The sequence below is a fragment of the Dicentrarchus labrax genome, unplaced genomic scaffold, assembly GCF_905237075.1.
Source record: "Dicentrarchus labrax unplaced genomic scaffold, dlabrax2021, whole genome shotgun sequence".
Classification (NCBI taxonomy): domain Eukaryota; kingdom Metazoa; phylum Chordata; class Actinopteri; family Moronidae; genus Dicentrarchus; species Dicentrarchus labrax.
This window is the reverse complement of record NW_026136721.1, coordinates 4,337,880-4,361,785: the sequence shown is the minus strand read 5'-3', so window position 1 is coordinate 4,361,785 and position 23,906 is coordinate 4,337,880. Positions and strand designations below refer to the sequence as shown.

The following is a 23,906-nucleotide window of genomic DNA, read 5'->3' as shown; positions in this document are numbered from 1 at the left end:
TTTGTAAGTAAAAACATACGACCAATTGCGTCCTCTTTGCTTGCAAGTTCTAAAGCTTTGCTTGTAAATTCAAAAGTTTTGCTTGCAAATTCAACTGCACTTGATGGTTCAGCGGTAGTTTAGTAATCCACGGTAGTACTGTTGTGTAGGAACCGTGACGTTTTGGCACCGCCAGTACCATGCAACACTAAATGTTTAAATCACAGCCCTACGTTGAATACGCCTCCCTGTAATTCACTCACTCATTAGGCTACTCTGCTCAGGCCATTACTAACACAGACAACCATGTTGCTGCTAATCAGTGTGCTAGCAGCAGCAGGGCATTATAATTCATTACTTGTGTTGTTGTTGTTGTTGTGGTGAACGTACGGCAGGCTGTAGCCAACGATATATAGCGCAATTCATTACTTATAGGAAACGTTTCAAGAGCAACAGACTACCTCCAAGCAGCACAGCACAGGGAGAAGTGGGTGTAATGCGAAAGACGTAGCCAGTCAAACCAACCAATAGAAACTCTTCTCTCGTCCACCAGCATAGACCCCGCCCATCAAGTGCAGTTGAATTTGCAAGCAAAACTTTTGAATTTGCAAACAAAACTTTAGAACTTGCAAGCAAAGAGGACGCAAAATGGTCGCATGTTTTTACTTACAAACATTAGTTTTGATTGAAGTTGAAGAAATATGTTCTCTCATATTTTTTTTTCAATTGCAACCTGTTCTGTTTCGATCTCAAAAAAATTTTTTTTGATTGCCACTTACTCTTTTTTGCTCTCAAATCTCTTTTTTGGTTTCAAATCTATTCTATTTGATTGAATAATAAAGGAACAGAATTCTCTCCATAAGTTACCCCCCTCAATGTTTATGCCAGCCCATCTCCACCTGCTCCTGGCCAGATTGGAAATGTTGCTTAATGCCTTTGCTTCCCAGCCTCTGTATCCTGAAACCTGAACCTGAATTGTTCCTGCCTGCCTGGTTGTCCTTGCCTTGTCCTTGGTTGCATTTGAGTCCTCTTTCTTGCTGCCTTGTGACAAACAAATGCTGCTGGGCATAATAACTACAAGAAGCACCTCAGAGGTCCTCAAGGTGCCAGTTGGCACAATGTGGTAAAAAAAAACCTAAATAAAAAGAAAAGTTGGAGTTGTTGAAATACATTTTTGCTTTTGGTGAAAGCTAGCAAATTCCCCTTCAGTCTTTGTGCTAAGCTAGGCTAAAATTATCCTGGACCAATCTCTATTCAACCTGCAGAAAACGATATCAATCCTCAGTTTACGTCCTGGGTAAGGTAACAGCTGTTATTCCCAAAATGTGACATTATTCCTTTGATCTACATACCTAGTGCATCTCTATGCAGTTCTATCTGCAGTACAGTTAGTCAGAGCTAGTGAGTACCACACCAAATACATATGTATGGTAGATTTGTGTGTTATGTAAATTAAATCTGAATTGCATCACAATTAATCCTGAACCCAGAGTAACACAGTGATAATCAGGTCTGGCAATTAAAAAAGTTTGTTATTTTGCAGAGTGCTTTTAATTTCCTAAGGTTTCTCTGCCTACAATGTAGCTGTAGGAGTCAGGGCACAGAGGAGCCAAGAGGCGGACTCTGTCCCTGGGTAGGAAAAGGAGATGCTTGGAAGGTAATTGCACAAAGAGGAGTGTGGGCTAAATATTAATTAATTAAATGTTTTAATAATTAATAGCCAAATGCAGATGTGGTGTGTCCACAAAGGTCCCCATGGGCAACAAAAAGCCACACATACTAAAAATGCTAATGAACTCACATGTAACATCGCCAAAGTAGAGTCACACTCAGGAATAACAGAGTGTGGTTTATCACACTGTTCTCCCAGGAGTCTGATTTCTGTGACAGTCCCACTTTTTGCATTCTTTGTTCTGGCTCTCTATTAGGCTCTGTGCAGCACCACAATTTGTGCTGACGAAAGCTACAGACAAAAGTAAATTACACACTGTGCTAGAGAAGGCTGTCTAAACACACCACGTTGTGTCTTGAGACTAAAGGAAGTAGAACACAGAAGACATTAACATTAAGCACAGATGTTTTATTGCTTGAACTACTGTATTGGTCAGATAGTAGTCTAATAATGTCTGGTAGGACTTTATATGGAAATGATGTGACATGTTTTTTTATTTATATTTATTTTTTTGAATAAAGAAATGAAGAGTAATTGGCATGAGTTGAGAGGGTATGGCTGCAGGCTTACAGCCTATCAATTAAACCTGAACCAGGACTCTCAAATGTAACCATGTATGTTATACAACTTAGCGTTTACTCACCTTTTCATGATGGTTTACTCACTTGTCATGCAATTTTTAAAAGTTTGAGTCAAACTCAACTCTGTTGTCTACTGAGCATTATATGCCAGTTCAGAACACATCATCACATTGCCCCCTCATCTAAAGTGTCGCCTGGCACACAACAATCCTTAAACAGACACCGTGGCCTTGGTGCTTGTAGGCTAATGACATTAGTGCTGCTGCAGGTGAACAAACCCACCAGCATGAAAATCCATCAGATTTTTGGACACGATCAAAAACACATGGCTAAAGGTTGCAAATGGTAAATATTGCTATTTCTATTTGTCTTCCCCGGACTGCTAGTGTCCTTTCTTTTTTCAGATTGTAGACAGTTCCAATAGTTTTATAACATGTACAATTATGTACAATTAAATATTGACCACCATAAAGATTTGTACCACATACCAGTACAACAAATAACAGCAACAGTACACCACCAACAACAATAATAAAATTAAAGCTGCAAGCAGCGTTGGGTGGGACCTCGCACTCCACGCAATTTGGGGCGTGCTGCGGCCGCGTCACGTGCCGTTGTAACACGTGCAGACCACAATATGATAATTTCACGTAAATCAGCTCAAATTCGCCACGCAGCGCTTACTTGGTAAATGGAAATGGACCGACTTGTATAGCGCCTTCAGTCTTCCACCACTCAAAGCGCTTTTACACTACGTGCCACATTCACCCTTCACACACATTCACTCAGTGATGGCAAAGTCCATCGAACAGAAACTAACATTCATACACACCACACACCGATGCACGGCATCGGGAGCAATCGGGGTTCAGTATCTTGCTCAAGGATACTTCGACATGTGGCACCAGGAGCCGGGGATCGAACCCACAACCTTCCGATTGAGGAACGACCTGCTCTGCCTCTGAGCCACAGCCGCCCTATGTGATGTGATGTTCCATCCTCACGGACCCTGCTCTCTTTGTCTCCGCTGGCGCAGAGTAAATCTGGGGAACCTGCAGCCACTGTGTCGGGCCTCCCTGTCAGCTGTTCTGCTTTTTAACTCTCCTCGGAAGTCTGGCAGAGGAGGAGGAATGCGACTGTTTTTAAGAGTGACTTTAAATGTAAACAATTATTGTTGTCATCCTCATTCACCAGCTTTGAACTCAGTTTCTTTGAGCTGGGGCATTCTCACACAGTGCATTGTGCTGTGGTCTACCGGCCTCCCAAATATAACAGAGACTTTTTAACAGATTTTCTGTGTTCTTGGCTGCTATTATGCCCAAATATGACCGGGTCCTTATTGTTGGACATTGTAATATTCATGTGTGTTGCCCTGAAAACCCTTTGGCATGAGATTTTTAAACATCATTAACTCTTTCAATCTCGTGCAATATGTACTTGGGCCTACACATGAACGTGGTCACACAATTGATCTTGTTTTATCTTATGGTTTGCCTGTTCTTAACCTGGAGGTCTGTGACGCTTTTTCTCGGATCATATGCCTGTACTTTTGAAGCTGCTGTTTGCTGTCACACAGTTAAACCTCGCACTGCTGCTCGCAGATGTCGAGTTATTAACCCTTCCACTGTTACACAGTTAGTTACTTCCTGTTGCCAGTAGGTGCCGCTATCACTGTGTCTGAATATTGTCATGGAGACATGTTCAGGGCGAGACTCTTATCAAACACTTTATTGGAGACTGGACATTGCACACTGAAGTTATGAATACTGTTTTATGGAGAATCGGCTGAATTTGACAAGTCATCACTGGCACACGGTTTAACATGCAGTCACAAATTTGTTCAAATACAAGACCATGGAATTCAAAATGGCCAACTTGACAGCACGCCACGGACACACCCTTCAACATACAGTCACAAATAGCATGGCATTTCATCAGCAAAAATTTTTGACTGTACTGACCGAATTTGAAGTCGAGCTGATAAAACCTGTAGGAGAAGTTAGTTAAAATAGAAGCCCTGAAATGCCGGGAATGGCATCACAGTTTGACATTTGATTCAAAATGTCCAACTTTGACAGCACGCCACGGACACGCCCTTCAACGTACAGTCGCAAATTGCACGGCATTCAGTCAGCAAAATGTTTTGACTGTACTGTCCAATTTTGAAGTAAATCCGACAAATCCCCTATGAGGAGTTTGTTCAAGTACAACACAAAAAAATTCAATTCAATTTCAATTCAATTTTATTTGTATAGCGCCAATTCATAACAGAAGTTATCTCAGGACACTTTTCAAATAGAGCAGGTCTAGACCGAACTCTTTAAAACATTAATTACAGAGACCCAACAGTACCACCATGAGCAAGCACTTGGCGACAAGGGCAAGGAAAAACTGCCTGTTAAAAGGCAGAAACCTAGGACAGATCCTCCAGCTCTAGGTGGGTGGTCGTTTGTCTCGACCAGTTGGGGTGAGAGAGAGAGAGAGAGAGAGAGAGAGAGAGAGAGAGAGAGAGAGAGACAGACAGACAGACAGGTGCACAGCAACAACAGTGTTGGCAATGGCAATCTAGCAGGACCATGGCAGGAGGCTCCACCAGGATCGACAAGAACCTGCGAGACGAGAAAGCACAAGAACTCCGGGGAAGAAGTGAAGTTAGTAACATGCATGAATGAGTGCAGAAAGAGAGAGGAAGCTGGTTCCACAAGAAAGGAGCTTGGTAACTGAAGGCTCTGGCTCCTGTTCTACTTTTAGAGACTATAGGAACCACAAGTAGCCCTGCATTCAGCAGTGTTCTAGTGGGGTAATAGGGTACTCTAAATTTGTGAACAGTAGATTCTGTGCAGATTTCTGCCGGCCTCTGATTCGATGTGCTGTTTCTGAATGTTGGAAGAGGCAAGATGGCGCCAGTGTGTGAGGCGGGCCGTCAGCTGCTCTGACTGTTGTGTGTGTTTCTGTTGCTTGTAACACTTGTTGCACATACCGTCAACACTCTGCTGGTGTATGATCGCCAAAGCTGCTAGATCTGAGAATCTCCGCCAAAAATATGGTCAACTTTGATTATAATGGACAAAAAACTCTGCCTCCTTTCCTATCGGACATCCCGACATACCACTGCCGCACTCCTGGCGAAAACGGCACCCCCGCCTGGGTAAGCATAGTGGCTGTCTGGTGAGGCTGAGGGCCAGGTTGGTATGTCCTAATAGAGGTGGATATGGAGCGGGGCCTCGCCTTTGTATCTCTCGACGTTCGCTGGACCTTGTCGCTGCCTGGTTGGTACAGGTGGCCGGCTCGGATGTGATGTTCCATCCTCACGGACCCTGCTCTCTTTGTCTCCGCTGGCGCAGAGTAAATCTGGGGAACCTGCAGCCACTGTGTCGGGCCTCCCTGTCAGCTGTTCTGCTTTTTTAACTCTCCTCGGAAGTCTGGCAGAGGAGGAGGAATTGCGACTGTTTTTAAGAGTGACTTTAAATGTAAACAATTATTGTTGTCATCCTCATTCACCAGCTTTGAACTCAGTTTCTTTGAGCTGGGGCATTCTCACACAGTGCATTGTGCTGTGGTCTACCGGCCTCCCAAATATAACAGAGACTTTTTAACAGATTTTTCTGTGTTCTTGGCTGCTATTATGCCCAAATATGACCGGGTCCTTATTGTTGGACATTGTAATATTCATGTGTGTTGCCCTGAAAACCCTTTGGCATGAGATTTTTTAAACATCATTAACTCTTTCAATCTCGTGCAATATGTACTTGGGCCTACACATGAACGTGGTCACACAATTGATCTTGTTTTATCTTATGGTTTGCCTGTTCTTAACCTGGAGGTCTGTGACGCTTTTTTCTCGGATCATATGCCTGTACTTTTTGAAGCTGCTGTTTGCTGTCACACAGTTAAACCTCGCACTGCTGCTCGCAGATGTCGAGTTATTAACCCTTCCACTGTTACACAGTTTTCAGTCAGAACTGTGTCATTCCAGAGTCTGTGTGTGAGGATACAGAGGCTCTTAACTCATGGTTTCTCGACACCTGTCAAACTGCCATTAAACCAGGCAGCAGAAAGCTAAATCAGAGCCAACCTGCACTGCCAGACAGGATTGTCGAAGAGCTGAGCGAAAGTGAAAAAAGGACAAATTGCAAGTGTCTTTTCAAATACTGAGGGATTGCTGGCGTCATTACCAATCCACTGTGAAAGAGGCTAAAAGAAAATATTTTTCTGATATCGTTCTTTTAAACTGTCGTAAGCCTCGTGTGTTGTTTAAAGTTATCAACTGCACCACAGACTGGAATTGAGGCCTCCCCTGCTGTGTGTGAGAACTTTCTTCACTACTTCATTGATAAAGTCACTTCTACCAGAGCACTTATTTCACCTCCTGCTTCTGATCCTTCAGTGTTTGTCCCCTGCTCTGCTGTGTTGGACACGTTTGAGCCTGTGACCCTGCCTTTTGTACAGGAGATTGTGGGTCATTTGAAGCCCTAAGGTTCTCCGGATGATACTGTCCCACCCCGATTTTTTAAGGAGGTTTTTCCCACTGTTGGGCCATCTTGTCTCACAGTTATTAATAGCAGTCTGTCCGCTGGAGTAGTTCCTGTAAATCTTAAACATGCAGTTGTGCAGCCTTTATTAAAAAAACCTGGGCTGGATCCAACTGTTTTGGCAAATTTCAGGCCTATCTATAAATTGCCTTCCTTCTCTAAAATCTACATAAAAGATTGTTTATTCCCAGCTCATGGACTTTTTAAATGAACAAAATATTCTTGAGATTTTCCAATCCGGTTTTAAAACATTGCACAGCACAGAATCAGCGCTAAGAGTTTTTAATGAAATCTTTTTAGCTACTGACTCTGGTCACTGTGTTGTCCTTGTACTTTTAGATTTGACTGCAGCATTTGATACAGTGGACCATGAAATCCTGATTGATCATCTGGAGCAGTGGGTGGGCATCAGTGGCACAGCACTGGAATGGTTCAGGTCCTACCTGTAACATCGGACTTTCTGTGTCAGCCTTGATGACTCTGTGTCCTCCACCGCTCCTCTCTCATGTGGGGTCCCACAGGGCTCTGTGCTTGGCCCTCTTTTATTTTCTCTCTATCTACTCCCACTTGGTTCCATTCTCAGGAAATATGGCATTACTTTTCACTGCTATGCAGATGACAGCCAGATCTATGTCTATATGTGCCACATTTCACATACATTCACTCAGTGATGGCAAAGCCCATCAAACAGAAGCTAACTCATTCATACAAAATCACACACCGATCAGGGGCAATTCAGGGTTCAGTATCTTGCTAAAGGACGCTTCGACATGAAATTCAAATTCTGATTCAACATCTGAAAGGTCAGTCAGTTTACATTCATGATCAATATATGATCGTAATTGCAAGTATGTATGAATTAACATTCATACACACTCACACACCGATGACACAGCAATTTGGGGTTCAGTATCTTGCTCAAGGATACTTCAACATGTGGCACCAGGAGCCAGGGATCGAACTCACAACCTTCTGATTAAGGAACGATCCGCTCTGCCTCTGAGCCACAGCCGCTAAGATCACATGGTAAATGGACCTGTACTTGTATAGCGCCTTTCTAGTCTTCCGACCACTCAAAGTGCTTTTACACTACGTGCCACATTCACCCTTTCACACACTGATGGCAAAGTCCATCGAACAGAAACTAACATTCATACACATTCACACACCGACGCACGGCATCGGGAGCAATTCGGGGTTCAGTATCTTGCTCAAGGATACTTCGACACGTGGCACCAGGAGCTGGGGATCGAACCCACAACCTTCCGATTAAGGAACGACCCGCTCTGCCTCTGAGCCACAGCCGCCCCTAATCTCTCCTGTACTAGCTTCTCTGCACTGGCTCCCTGTAAAATTTAGAATAGAATTTAAAATCCTCCTCTTCATCTACAAAGCTCTTCAGGATCAGGCCCCTTCATATCTATTACCCCACTAGAACACTACGTTCTCTGAATGCAGGGCTACTTGTGGTTCCTATAGTCTCTAAAAGTAGAACAGGAGCCAGAGCTTTCAGTTACCAAGCTCCTCTCCTGTGGAACCAGCTTCCAGTTGTGGTTCGGGAGGCAGACACCCTCTCCACATTTAAGAGTAGGCTTAAGACGTTCCTCTTTGATAAAGCTTAGGTTAGGGCTGGATCAGGTGAGTCCTGAACCATCCCTTAGTTATGCTGCTATAGGCCTAGACTATCAGGAGATTTCCCATGGGGCACTGAGCTCCTCTCTTTCTCTCTCTCTCTTTCTGCACTCATTCATGTCCCATTAATGCATGTTACTAACTTCACTTCTTCCCCGGAGTTCTTGTGCTTTCTCGTCTCGCAGGTTCTTGTCGATCCTTGTCGCCAAGTGCTTGCTCATGGTGGTACTGTTGGGTCTCTGTAATTAATGTTTTAAAGAGTTTGGTCTAGACCTGCTCTATTTGAAAAGTGTCCTGAGATAACTTCTGTTATGAATTGGCGCTATACAAATAAAATTGAATTGAATTGAATTGAAGAGCTGTTTGTTACCTATATCTTTGAGCCAACCAAATTCCAAGTTGCCAAAAGGCTGCTTTATTTTTTTACAACACATTTTTTTTTTCCATGACAGGATTAGCAGACACTTTTGCCTTCAGTGTAATCTTATCTTGAATATCTGTAAACTAAACCTGAAAATAAGAATCATGTAAGATTTGTAACTCTTTACTAGGTACTAATGACGTTGAAACGATGATCTCTCCCCTCTCTCAGACCTGCCCATTGTCAACCTCACCATGGAGCCGCAGCCTGCTCTGGAGGGAAACCTAGTCAGATTCCACTGCGCCGCCAAAGCCAACCCACCTATCATCTACTACAGGTGAGCCTCATCATATCCACTTTATTGTAATGGTTTGTTTGGAGTGTAGAGACAAGAAAAAAAACCCTCTGCTCTGTCCCTTCTCAGACACACTCATGTTGGTTCACATTAACTTACTTACTTTTTCTTTACAAAATCAGTTATTTTAAAAAAAAAGCAGGGAGCTGACAAAATAATCACTTGAACAAGCAATTGTGACTCAAGAGGTCAAGACAGTTTACTACCCTGGTATTTCAAAGGGACTGTTGAATTATACATAATATATTAATATATTGTATTGTAAAGTTACCTGCTGGTTCAATATCCAAGAAAAATCTAACAAATTTCCTATATACATGTGCAATTTGTGTGATACCTTACATACACTATCATGTACATTTTAATAGCTACTTTAATTGCTGGTTTAACTAAAATAATGATGCCTGTCATACTAGAAAGCCTTCCTGGAGCAGATGCACCTGTAGCTGCTTGCAGGAAGACGGGAACAATTTGGGGAAGGAGAATAGTTTGCATTTTCCAGAAGAAGGCAGCCAGATTGTACATTGTAGATGTGCAGACCCGCAGTGCTACTGCCTGCTTCTGGGGCAGTTTCATTTTCATCTGAAAGCTCTACTGGATTCTGTTCAATGTCAATGTCATGGGAAGCATTTTAGACATTTTGCACTACGACTTCTACATCATAGTCTGATGCATTTTTGTGTTCTCTGCATTTGTGTGCATTATTCAATTCAATTCAATTTAATTTGTATATAATTCATTTTTGTTCATCTTCATGGCTTTAAATTTACTATTACTCTTTCCACCGATCGAATGAAGAGGTTTTTCTTGCCAACTTCACTTTTCAATCCCCGAGACCTGACATGTAAATGTGTATGAGCTAAAATATTTTCATGGTTATTCTCTTTTTAATATGGTTTAGTCGGCTGTTCCCTTATTGGTTAGTCGGCTGTTCCCTTATTGGGCGCTTTAAAATTAACATGAACTCCAACATCAGTTATATTAACATCAGCTAACCGAAAGAAAAAACGCCATGTGACTGTAGTCACTCAGTCTGTATGTGCTGTGTGCAAAGACAAAGAGGTGACAGCAGGTTCACATTCACATTATGGGCAGCAATAATCTCAGTTTCCCAAATACAAATAAGAAGTTAATAAAGTTTAAGTATGCAACAATTACTTAATTGTTAATTATTCCAATTACTTCTTAGACAAGAAAAATATACATATCTATACATTTGACAATGACATGAACTGATTTTTATTTGAAAATGTTATACAATTAATCAATTATCTAAATTAATTTTCTGTGGATCAACTAATCTAATTATTACTTCTGTAATTGAGTTAATAACAATAGCCTTATTCTGATGTGACTAGCATTACATTTTTACACTTTGGGGCATCATTAAGAATGATTTGGATGCATATTTGGGCATGTGTTGAGTTATACTCTGTATAAATCCTAAGCTATATAGCATTATAGTGGGACTTACATTTGTGTAAGGATGTAAAGCCAACTTAAAGAAAATCAGTCAATGGAACAAACTGGAATTATATATACTTAAAATACTGCACAAATTTAAGTGCACTCAAACTTTTTATTTTAAAATTATTTCAATAATTAATTTGTGTTGAGTTTGATTAACGGGAATGAGTGACTCCAAATTGTTTGCTCCCAATGTGCACTGGTGTATGAATCAATTAGTTTCTATTTGTGATGGGCTTTGGCATCAGTGTATGAATGTGTGTGAATGTGGCATGTAGTGTGATGGCTTTCAGTGGTCAGAAAACTAGATAGCACTATATAAGAGGGTGCCTGTGGCTCAGAGGCAGAGCCGGTTGTCCACTAAGCAGAGGGTTGTTGGTTCAATCCCTGGCTCCTCCCCCCGCACATCAAAGTATCCTTCAGCAAGATACTGAACTCCTGTGCATTGGTGTGTGCATGAGTTAGTTTCTCTTTGATGGGCATCACTGAGTGAATGTGCTATGTGAAAGGGCAAACATGGCATGTAGTGTAAAAGCACTGAGTAATTGGAACTGACTAGAAAGGTGCTATACAAGTACAGGTCGATTTACTACTTACCTTTTTGATAAATTACATAATTATAAGTATTGATGAAAAATTTCACAAAACTTTCCATATCACACATACAGTATCTGTGCCTCATTTCCTGTCCTGTCCTCCGCAGACTCAGTACATTGACCCAGAAGAGACAGACTTCTGTCTCATACATACATATTTATTTTGGACATATATATGCCCTGATAATCCTTAAATCATGTCCGAGCAAGGTACGCTAAGTGTTTATCCTTAGCATTTAGGTTAATAGTTGGCTGGCTGATGTTGAGCAAACACATTCTATTCTTGTAGCCAGCGTTGTAGGTATGTAGGTTACAGTCCTCTCGCCTACGGAGTGAATAGAATCAAAGAACTGTACAGGTCACATAATGTAATGAGATGCCGTGCAGAGCTGTTCAGCTGCCAGGCAGAATAGAAACAAAGTTATTAAATATTAATTGGAGACCGTTGGTGAATCAAGAGCCTGTGGAGCAGCCAATCTAATTATTTTTGTTTATGCAATGTGTGCTCAGACAGAATTCCCACTAAATTTTCTTTTCAAATTTGCATCCCAGGAACTCCAAAATGACTTTGAATAGAGATGGTTCAATTTTACATACACTATAACAGAGATAACAACATTTACCGTTATGATATGAATCCTGTGGTCTACCTGTGTGTGCCTGCCAGCTGCAAACAGCAGCAGCAGACAGAGAGATACAGGACAGGAGGGAGGAGGGAGGGGCAGCCATGGGCTGACAGTTTATTTCAACAACCCCACACAGACATCCACACCTCTGGATGAATCTGTGAGCTGCCTCATTATTGCCTGTTGTTTGTTTTTCAAAACATCACAAAGGAAGCGAAGAGAAATGAAAATGATGGATAGTGGAACAGAAAGTGAAACAGAAGATGAATGTAAAGGAAGGTGAGGGAAGAAGGAACCAGAGATGAATTGAATTGTAAAGGACGGAGACGGAAAGGAATGGCAGAACAGCAGACAAGAGGAAATGAGTTAATGTGGCTTGCAAATCAAATGCCTCGTATTCCTATTGTGAGCTGTGACTGTGGTGTGGACTGCTTCTGCTGCCATAGCTGCTGTTGAGGGCTTTTTATTTTGAAGCAAAGTTGTCATCTCTGGTCACTTCATTTGTCACTTTATCTGTATCTAATGAGAGACTCAGTTGTGCTGGTTAAGCTTGGCCTGTCATCCATTTGATGTGAACACAAGGGTGCAAAGTCACACTGTTTACGTACTAAAACCTGTTTGACTGTTGACTGGCACTGAAATCTCATGGGAGGTGTGTTTTTTGCTTTCATGGCAACATGCAGACGTGGCAGCCAGTAGCTGCATCAAGCTTCACTAAATTCTTGTATCTCTAGGAATTATTATTTTTCTCCGTCTTCTACTGCATATTTGGCGGCTGCAACATGCTCAAAAAGTCAAGGAAATTTGCACAAAATTCAAACGTTACGAAAATTCACGTATGTAATCGTCCCCGTGCACGGGCGCCGCCAGATGGCTAAGCCTCGCCTCCCCCGAATCTGCCCCCAAGACACGTAAGGCCAACATACACGAAAATCTGTACGCATGTGTATCGTGATAAAAGAAGCAGAAAAGCCTCTTGGACCCATACCTCAAACTATAAAGGAAGTCGGCCATTTTGGATTTGGTGGCCATTTTTGGCAATTTGCACACGTTGTATTTGAACAAACTCCTCCTAGGGAATATATCAAATCAACTTCAGATTATAGATAGATATTTACGACATTCCGTCGAACAGCGTGCACGTGGCGTTGCGTCCTGTGGCATCCAATTTTGAACCTTCGCCATGAAAGAGGGATTTTGTCATAACTTCAGCGTACATGATCCGATTGCAATGAAACTTCACATGTTTGTTAAGAGTCCCGCCCTGAACACATCTATGTGATAATATTCAGTAATAGTGAGAGCGCCACCCAGTGGCAACAGGAAGTATCACGTTTTATACTTTCATGTTCTAGTAACATTTTCAATTCAATTCAATTCAATTTTATTTGTATAGCGCCAATTCATAACAGAAGTTATCTTAGGACACTTTTCAAATAGAGCAGGTCTAGACTGAACTCTTCATAACATTATTTACAGAGACCCAACAGTACCACCATGTGCAAGCACTTGGCGACAAGGGCAAGGAAAAACTGCCTGTTAAAAGGCTGAAACCTAGGACAGATCCTTCGGCTCTAGGTGGGGGGTCGTCTGTCTCGACCAGTTGGGCTGAGAGAGAGAGAGAGAGAGACAGAGAGAGAGAGAGAGAGAAAGAGAGAGAGAGAGAGAGACAGACAGGTGCACAGCAACAACAATAATTAATTACTGTTAATGTTACTAATGTGTTTTATTCAGGTTATTGTGGTTATTGTATAGGGTTGTTGATTTGATTAACGCAGGCTACTATAGTAACTATATTCTCTAAGACAGTGCTAAGGTGATGTTAGTTTAATGTTATGCTTCACACAGACACCGTCTTTGCATGCAACTAACGCCCTTTTACGGGCACCGTTAAGCTAAGATCACATACACACATATTTGGCCTCAACCTCAGCACACAAAAGGAGAGGGATCTCAATCCCTCCTGCTCTTCCATGCTCTTTGTCTCTCACCAACACGTTTCATACTCATAGGATGTGGTATTCTGTGGGAGGGTGAATGGATTGGGGAAAGGGTCGTGGGATGGAGGGATGAAGGGATGAGGGGAAGCGGTTGAGGGATGAAGGGGTATTATGGGAAAGAAGGGTGAGGGAAATAAGAAAGGGTTTAGGGGGCAGGGATTAATCACTGGTCCACGCTGCCTGCGTCTGAGAGCAAGAAACTCTCCCACGTTTCAGTGGATGGAATCCATTAAGTTTATTGTATTGTATTTATCAAAGGCAAAATAGGGCTGGCAGCAGCTCCGCAGCAGAAACTCTCTGTGTAGTCAGTAGTTGGGGTGGCGGCTGTGGCTCAGAGGACTAGTTGTTGGTTCGATCCCCGTCTCCTGCTGCCACATGTCGAAGTATCCTTGAGCAAGATACTGAACCCCAAATTGCTCCTGATGCTGTGCATCAGTGTGTGAATGTGTATGAATGAGTTAGTTTCTGTTCGATCAGCTTTGCCATCGCTGAGTGAATGTGTGTGAAAGGGTGAATGTGGCACGTAGTGTAAAAGTGCTTTGAGTGGTCAGAAGAGTAGAAAGGCGCTATACAAGTACAGGTCCATTTACCATTTACCATAGACGTGTCAAAGAAGAACAGGACTTTCACCTAGGAGAATATGTACTGAGCACAAATAAACATGGCCAAATTCCTCCCTGTAGTCTGTAGACTTGTTTTTATTGAAGATAGCCACTTAACCTCCACTAATTTGGTGATAAACACATTTCATTTCCTATAAATTCTTAACTATAAAAGTCCCCAGTTAGTTATTTAAAAGCTTTTGTAAAGAAGCAGCAAAATCAACAAGTGTTGGGTTTTCATCAATAGTAACTTAACACTCTGAGCTGCAAGCGTACATGAAGCAGTAAAATAAAGCAGATATCTGAAAGTACAAACAGGGATGCAGGAGATAAACTGAACTTCAAACCACAAAGATTCAGTTAGAAGATAGAGAATGAGAGCTGAACACTCAAAAACTTTTAACAATGTCTATCTCTCTGTGCAGAAGTGGAGGGTTAAATAGCACACACACACATAGCGAAAGTGGGCAGTATGGTCAGAAATCCACCAGAGGGGATAAAGAAAAGGGCTCTATACGGGGGTTCACAAACATTAAAGTAAACTGACTAAATGACTGCATTTTTTATGGCTATTTCATATTTTATATGGTCATGATGAATACCCGATTCTGATTGGCTGCTGGGCATTCATTAATTCCTGATGTAGGACACATGCTAAGTAGTTCAAGTGTCTGTTGTCAAGATTTACACGTAACCCAGGACCTCAAGTCCTGGGTTATGAGAAAGCACCAAGAAAGCACAACAGAGGATGTACTTCCTGCGGCAGCTGAAGAAGTTTAACCTGCCAAACGATGATGGTGCACTTCAACACTGCCATAATCGAGTCCATCCACACCTCATCCAGACAAGGGCAGACTACAGTATAACATTCGCTCTGCCGAGAAGGTGATCGACTGCAATCTGCCATCCCTCCAGCACCTGTATGCCTCCACCACCCTGAGGTGTCCAGGTAAGATTGCGGCTGACCCCTCCCACCCCAGACACAGACTTTTTGAAACACTTCCCATTGGAAGGAGGCTGCAGTCTATCAGGACCAAAACCTCACACCAAAAAAGCAGTTTCTTCCTGTTTGCAGCTGGTCTTATCAACAAGATGCTGAGAAGGTGATCGGCTGCAACCTGCCATCCCTCCAGGACCTGTACGTCTCAGGACCCTGAGGTGTGTAGGCAAGATTGTGGCTGACCCCTCCCACCCCAGCCACAAACTCTTTGAACCACTCCCCTCTGGCAGGAGACTATGGTCCATCAGGACCAAAACCTCTCGCCACAAAAACAGTTTCCTTCCGTCTGCAGCTGGCCTTATTAACAAGGCCGGACCCCCCACTGTCACTGACTCTTATACCCAACCTGTATATATGCATTACATTAATGCACTCCCGTCTTCTGTACAGTTTTCCTATCTTTTCTTATCTTTCTTATCTTTATTTATCTATATTAAAAGAAAAAAAAGTACTTTATTCTTGTGTGATTTTTGTGTGACTTGTATATTTTTGTGTAATTTATATATTTATCTTTTTATTTTTTGTGTGATTGTATATTCTAAGCACCATTGCACCAAGACAAATTCCTAGTATGTGTAAAAACCCGCCTGGCAATAAATCTCATTCTGATTCTGATTCTGATGGTAATTATTCTTCCAGGTATTTGGAAGGACGTCGGGTGTTACCAGGGAAACGGAGTCATGGCTTGTAAAAAACCTTAGATTTTGATTGCAAATCATATGAAAATAAAAGCACATGAGTTTAAGTAAGTGACCAGGGTATAAGCAAGATAATGCCCTTCCCTTATTCAATTCCCTGTCTGTCTGTATTTGTTGTATATTTAACAATCTTTAGTTAATTTTGACACTTTGCTGATAGTCTAGGCCTATAGCAGCATAACTAAGGGATGGTTCAGGACTGTCCTGAGCCAGCCCTAACTATAAAAGAGGAATGTCTTAAGCCTACTCTTAAATGTGGAGAGGGTGTCTGCCTCCCGACAACTGGAAGCTGGTTCCACAGGAGAGGAGCTTGGTAGCTGAAGGCTCTGGCTCCTGTTCTACTTTTAGAGACTATAGGAACCACAGTTCAGAGTGCACAGTGTTCTAGAGGGGTAATAGGGTACTATGAGCTCTTTAAGATATGAACCATGAAGAGCTTTGTAGGAGCCAGTGCAGAGAAGCTAATACAGGAGAGATATCATTTCTCTTCCTAGTTCCTGTCAGTACTAGTGCTGCAGCATTCTAAATTAATTATAGTGTCTTAATGGACTTATTGGTAAATGGTAAATGGACATCATCAACATCTTAAGTATCTTCTGACCAAATAAAGCTGATCTGATCAACCTGTAAGGAGGTGCAGACCTAAGTATAACTGAAGTTATGAAAACTTCCTGTTTCATGGAGAATCAAAACGTAAAGTCATGATACATGGCGCATGTTCAGGCCTCCAAAAATGCGATCATTTTGGCAGAAAAATAATAATAGCCAATTCTAACAAATACAATAGGTCCTTGCACTGGTCAGTGCTCGGGTCCTAATAAACAAACCAAATAATTATTTATTTATATAAATGTATACATACATACACATACCCAGGAAATAATTCTGCAGGTTATCTTTTGAATTTGTGTCTGGGGGAATGTAAACAGCAAGCCTTCTCATTGGTCTTTTTATGTAAACCAGGATTTATTGTTGTATGTGCAGAAGGCAAATATGCTACCTATGTTTTTTACACTAAACCCGACCATGCCGGTGTTATGCCACCACAGTGTGGGATTTTAGGTAGCATGCCAGCATTCTGGAACCAAAAGAGGCTCAACCAAGGGTCATAATGATGTTATTCCAGTAGTTGGGAGACAACACATGGGAACCTGTACTTGAGAAGTTGTAGCCTTTATTCACTGACACACTGTAACTTACACTGTATATTTACTGCCAGACTAACAACTTCACTGCTTTCTTCCTTTCCTTTGGACTACTCGCAGTCAGCATCACTGCCCCTTTGCTTCACCACACACTAACTACACATACATGGGTGTCCCATCCTGCCGGCTCAAACTTTTACACTGAAATAATTTCAGCTCTGTTACCACCTCGACTGCCGGCTTAGAGGAAAAACAACCTGTTACTACCTTTTACACAGACCAGCAAGGCAGAATAATGGCACAACAATCCCATCACCATAAGATAAGAAAATAAGATAAGAAAACCTTTATTTGTCCCGTAATGGGTTTATGTCATGAAATGCAAATGAATTACTTAAAAAAAATACAATGTGATTTTCTGGATTTTTGTTTTAGATTCCGTCGCTCACAGTTGAAGAGTACCTATGATAAAAATTACAGACCTCTACATGCTTTGTAAGTGGGAAAACCTGCAAAATCAGCAGTGTATCAAATACTTGTTCTCCCCACTGTACATATATCACAAACATGTATACTGTGTTTTAATGTTTTCACTTTCCCTCAGTGAATACGGAACAATCAAAAGTTTTAAACCCATTAACATAATGTAACTATTACATTATCCCTTTTTAAAGACACCTCTCATCCTATTATATCTGCTACCTTAAAATAGATGCAACACTTGATCATTCTTAAATGTCTGCATAGTAATGAAAAGAGCAATCTATGCTATGGTAGACAGTACAGCAGGAGAGATGGGCAGGAAAGGCAGGGGGAGAGAGAGGTGGGATGACATGCAGCAAACCTGAAGCTGGACTTGAAATCAAGCCTTGATACATGGGGTGAAGGCTCTACCTGGGCATCCCTAAACCTTGCTTTTTAGTGACGTGGCTTATGGATGAAACTACAGAGGGTATTCAGCATACCGTAGGTTTGTTTCTGCACCACAGAATACTTAAGTTCCTGTCAACAATTAAATATATATATCAATATTCTGTTGCTCCCTGTAAAGGAAATTCAACTCTGTTGTCTCTCTCGTCAAGGTCATCTATACAATAGCAGATAGGGTTTCAGTACTTCATTCATAACAGTTCTTAAATTGGAATACATATTTAAATAAAAATCATTGGAATGGAATAATTTCTGGACTCCCCAGGAACCTATGCCAGGATCCTGTTTGTGGACTTCAGCTCTGCTTTTAACACCATCATCCCAGCTTTGCTACAGGACAAGCTCTCCCAGCTCATTGTGCCTGACTCCACCTGCAGGTGGATCACAGACTTCCTGTCTGACAAAAAACAGCATGTGAAGTAATGTGGGGAAAAATGTCTCTGACTCTCAGACCATCAGCACCGGATCCCCCCCAAGGCTGCGTTCTTTCTCCTCTGCTCTTCTCCCTGTACACCAACAGCTGCACCTCCAGTCACCAGTCCGTCAGGCTCCTGAATTGGGCTCATCTATGATTCAATTCAATTCAATTCAATTTTATTTGTATAGCGCCAATTCATAACAGAAGTTATCTTAGGACACTTTTCAAATAGAGCAGGTCTAGACCGAACTCCTTATAACATTTACAGAGACCCAACAGTACCACCATGAGCAAGCACTTGGCAACGGGGGCAAGGAAAAACTGCCTGTTAAAAGGCAGAAACCAAGAACAGATCCTTCGGCTCTAGGTGGGTGGTCGTCTGTCTCGACCAGTTGGGGTGAGAGAGAGAGAGAGAGATAGAGAGAGAGAGAGAGAGAGAGGTGCACAGCAACAACAGTAGCAACAACTACACTAATAGTAGTGACTGACGATGATGAACATGACAACAGCAACGATGGGGGACAACAAGCAGTGACAATAGTAATAATAGTAACTGTAGCAATAATAATACTTATAATAATAATAATAATAATAATAATAACCCTAATATCAGTGATATTAGCAATGGCAGTCAAGCAGGACCATGGTAGGAGGCTCCACCAGGATCCATGAGAACCTGCGTGATGAGAAAGCACGAGAACTCCAGGGAAGAAGTGAAGTTAGTAACATGCATTAATGGGACACGAATGAGTGCAGAAAGAGAGAGGAAGAGAGGAACTCTTACAACTGGAAGCTGGTTCCACAGGAGAGGAGCTTGGTAACTGAAGGCTCTGGCTCCTGTTCTACTTTTTGAGACTATAGGAACCACGAGTAGCCCAGCATTCAGAGAACGTAGTGTTCTAGTGGGGTAAAAGGGTACTATGAGCGCTTTAAGATATGAAGGGGTCTGACCATGAAGAGCTTTATAGGTGAGTAGGAGGATTTTAAATTCTATTCAAAATTTTACAGAGAGCCAGTGCAGAGAAGCTAGTACAGGAGAGATGGTAAATGGTAAATGGATCTGTACTTGTATAGCACCTTTCCAGTCTTCCGACCACTCAAAGCGCCATCCTCACCTCTTCCATCACCATCTGGTACGCTGCTGCCACTGCCAAGGACAAGGGCAGACTGCAGTGTATCATTCGATCTGCTGAGACGGTGATCGACTGCAATTTGCAATCCCTCCAGGACCTGTATGCCTCTAGGACCCTGAGGCGTGCAGTCAAGATTGTGGCTGACCCCTCCCATCCCAGTCACCAACTCTTTGAAACACTTCCCTCTGGCAGGAGACTGCGGTCCATCAGGACCAAAACCTCACGCCACAAAAACATTTTCTTCCCGTTTGCAGCTGGCCTCATTAACAAGGCACGGAACCCCTTTGACACTGACTCTTATACACACCCTGTATAAATGCATTACATTAATGCAGTTTTCTTTCTTTCTTAGCTTTATTTATTTATACTTTAAAAGTACTTTATTTTTCTGTGTGATTTTTGTGGGATTTATATATTTTATGCACTAATGCACCAAGACACATTCCTCGTAAGTGGCAATAAACAATTCTGATTCTGATTCTGATTCTGATTCTGATTCCGATTGCTGAAATGAACAGGCCTTTGTTGTCATTGATAAACCCACATATATTGTGTTTTATTCTGTTTCGATTTCAGGTGGGCCAAAGGAGGTAATGTGATTCCAGACACCTCGGCTGACACCTATGAGGTTCTTGTGGATCACTCCTTCTTCACTGAGCCGGTTTCCTGTGAGGTCACCAATGCACTGGGCCACACAAACGTTAGCAGGAATGTGGATGTCTACTGTGAGTGTTTATCAACTTCATCACCTGAGCACAGAATGTGTTTACGCATGTTATATCAGACGTTTATATACAACTAATGACTGTGGTTTAAAGGGGCAATCAATCAAATGTTGGCTATCAAAATGATTAATTATCAAAGATAATAAATAATAACTTTAATAAATAAAGTTCCTCAGGGTACCAGCCTTAGACAAGAGCAACAATAGCCAATCATTTATTGATTCATTCTCATAAAATACACAAAACTGTTAATCTGGACTGATTAATAACTAATTTAAGGCAGGGCCACCTGCTGGTTATCGCATCATCAGGAGGTCAGGTTATGTTACAGGAAGTGACCCATCACATTAAAGTTTAGTTAAATCACACAAAATGAACTAAACAAACAAATTGTAAAGGTCCAAGCGGTCCCATTATTTGTTTAGACATAAGTTAGTTTTATAAAAAAAACATAATCGCTGTAGGAAGCGCTACATTATTTAACATCTGCAAGTTTTAGAGCAGTGCTTGGGGTTGATAGTGGGTGATACCAGAGAATAGGCCTCATGTCCTGTGTGTGGTTAGGTTCAGGCAGCAGAAGCCCTTTGCTTAGGGAAAGATCACAATTTAGTTCAGTGTTAATAAAGTCAATACATCCTGTGTTATGCTTCAAGTCACTATATCAGTATTTGACTAATACCATCATCTTTCCTGAGGCTTAAAATACTGTAAGTGTCAAAATACATGAAGATGAATATGAAGTTATGCACTCAATTCTCTTCTTCTATGAAACTTTTAAACAGAGCCATAAAAAAGTGCCAGAGCAGATTGTAGGGAAAAACAGAAATACAATGTCAGTTTTCTGATGTCAGTACCAACATTTTGCAACTTGGAAGATAAGTTAATTAACAATGTATAACTTCCCTCAAGAAAAATCTATTATTTGTATGCTTGTGTCATAGTTTTTATTCTGTTTTCTTGTTTTCTGCTGAGCTCCTAAAATGTATTGTCTTCCTAGCAATTATGTACAAAGCACAGATAATTTCTGCCATGTGTCGGTCTTCTAGTTGGGCCGAGGATGGCAGCAGAGCCTCAGTCTCTGCAAGTGGACCTGGGATCTGATGCTGTTTTCAACTGTGCTTGGACAGGAAACCCCTCTCTAACCATTGTGTGGATGAAACGTGGCTCAGGAGTGGTATGTATTTCTCACCAACAAGTGCACTGTACTCAACAGCTCATTCTGACGTTGTGATGTTTATACAGCATCAGAACGGTCATCTGGAGCTGCAGTCTGGTACAAGATTCACTTGAAGGTTGAGTGTTTATTCTTCATACAGAAAATAGAACAGAATATAATTAACTTTATTGTCACATATACAGTAATACATGATACATCTTATAGTGAAATATGTCCTCTGAATTTAACCCATCCTAATTACTAGGAGCAGTAGGCAGCCACTGTACAGTGCACCTCCAGATCTTAACCTAACCTAACATACATGTTTTAACTGTGGGGGAAACTGGAACTGGAAGAAAAACCATGCAGACAAGGGCAGAACACAGAAAGGCCCTGCCCCAGCTGAGAATCAAACCGAGGACCTTCGTGCTGTGAGGCACTAACCTTGTTGCCCCATTTCCAGTGACGTCACTATACTTCCATTAATTTTAAGTTTGGCCAAAGTCCTATGAGATATTTAATTTAGCAATGTGCAGTTCTCTATAATATTGAGAATCACTGGAGTCATCAGAGGATCATGGAACTTCTCTAATGTTCTGTTAGAAATCTGAACCTGAGAGAAATTTTCTATGAAGGACAAATCTCTCATTGTAGCTAGACGTGCAGCTGGCCTTGGACAATGTCTCAATGCTTGAATGCTTGAATTTATAAAAATCTTTCATTCTTTGTTGTGATTTTGAACAACTGTTAAATAATGTTTTGTTAGACCAAGAACACGTAGTTTTCCCTGAAGGTTTAAAATATTTAATAAAGCTTTCCTTTTGTAGCAGGGTAAAAACTAGGTAGAACAGAATTAATCAGCACATTTGCATGCTATGAATGACATTAAACATATGAAAACATAGATAACAGAATTCCTCAGTAGTCACTCTATGAAAGCATCTCTTACCTATTTTTTTGTCAGTGTTCAGCAGCTTGTTAAATGTTACTACCTTTGTTACTTGTGTAAATGTAATTTGTGTTCAACTAGACAGAAATGACCTCCAACCTTTGAAATAGTTTCCCTCACAACACAGGTGCTTAGCAACAAGAACACTCTGACACTGAAAGGAGTAAAGCAGGAGGATGCTGGGAAGTATGTGTGTCGGGCCGTAGTCCCCCGAGTGGGTGCCGGGGAGAAGGAGGTGTCACTCACTGTGAATGGTAAGCACAACGGCTGACCATGCACTGAATGTGAATGGGACTATGTCCTACACTTGATCGAATGCAGAGGGAGAAGCCTCAATGAAAAACAGAAACCTGAAACAGATGACTTTTGAGGAGTGTATACATTGTGAATATTTCTGTCAAAATCTCTAAAAGTGTTGGGTTACAATCTCAAACTGTAAATTTTGAATTTGATTGTTGTGCTTTTTGGACAAAGAAAGAAATCTGGTAGGTTTTAAAGGTCCAGTGTGGAACATTTAGGAGGATATACTGGCAGAAATGGAATATAATATTCATAGTTATGCCCTAATTAGTGTATGATTCCCTGAATATAGGAATTTTTATGTTTTCATTACCTTAGAATGAGCCCACCGGCTCTAGATAGGGGCATTTGTACTTTTTGCCCATTTTGCAGTCACTATAAAGGGGAAGTGAGGGTGTTGTGGTCTGCCAGTTCACTGCTAGATGGTAAATGTATTGTACTTACATGGTGTCTTTGTTAGTCTCCTGTCTACTCAAAGCACTTTACATTTGTGTCACATTCACCCATTCAAACACATTCATACACTGATTGCAGAGGTGCCAACTGCTTATCAGAGACAGAAAGTAAGTGTATACACCCATGCCAAAGCATGAAGAGCAGTTTGAGGTTCAATATCTGGCCCAAGGATACTTGCAATTAAGAGCCGAGTATCGAACCACCAACCTTCTGATTAGTTGATTACCCACTCTACCTAGGGTAGCCACAGCCACCCTAGATGTCACTACATCTTACACACTGCTAATATTAAGCTAATATTATCCTAGAGAAATCTTAATAATGTGACAGTATTTAGGAGAAATACATTTATATTAACAACATGCATAATCTCCTGATGTATACATGTTCAACCTACCTCTCTTACGTCAATTGATATTAGATAAAAGCCATGCTAAGAAAAAAAAACAGACAATACTACACCTCAACAGGAGCTGACTGCACAACTGGGCAGAATTTCAAGTTCAAGCTGTTTTTTAAGACTGAACACAGAACTGAAGGTAAACTTTCGTAGCAAACTTTCAGAAGAAGACATATTTGTACAAAGTTAAATG

The 23,906-nt window shown here is 41.4% G+C and overlaps 1 protein-coding gene across 6 annotated transcripts in view; it reads left to right on the top strand.

The window, feature by feature from the left end:
• The window catches only part of LOC127355472 (kin of IRRE-like protein 3), a 413,394-nt gene that overhangs the window by 207,489 nt on the left and 181,999 nt on the right, over positions 1-23,906 (top strand). For all 6 annotated transcript variants that reach the window (XR_007881765.1, XR_007881766.1, XM_051386403.1 and 3 more), the window contains exons 6-9: positions 8,989-9,094; positions 20,304-20,452; positions 21,499-21,626; positions 22,685-22,811. Coding sequence is in view for 4 of the 6 variants with exons in the window: in XM_051386403.1 (XP_051242363.1) it covers positions 8,989-9,094; positions 20,304-20,452; positions 21,499-21,626; positions 22,685-22,811 (510 nt within the window). In the remaining 2 variants the exon portion in view is untranslated. The remainder of the gene's footprint in view (positions 1-8,988; positions 9,095-20,303; positions 20,453-21,498; positions 21,627-22,684; positions 22,812-23,906) is intronic.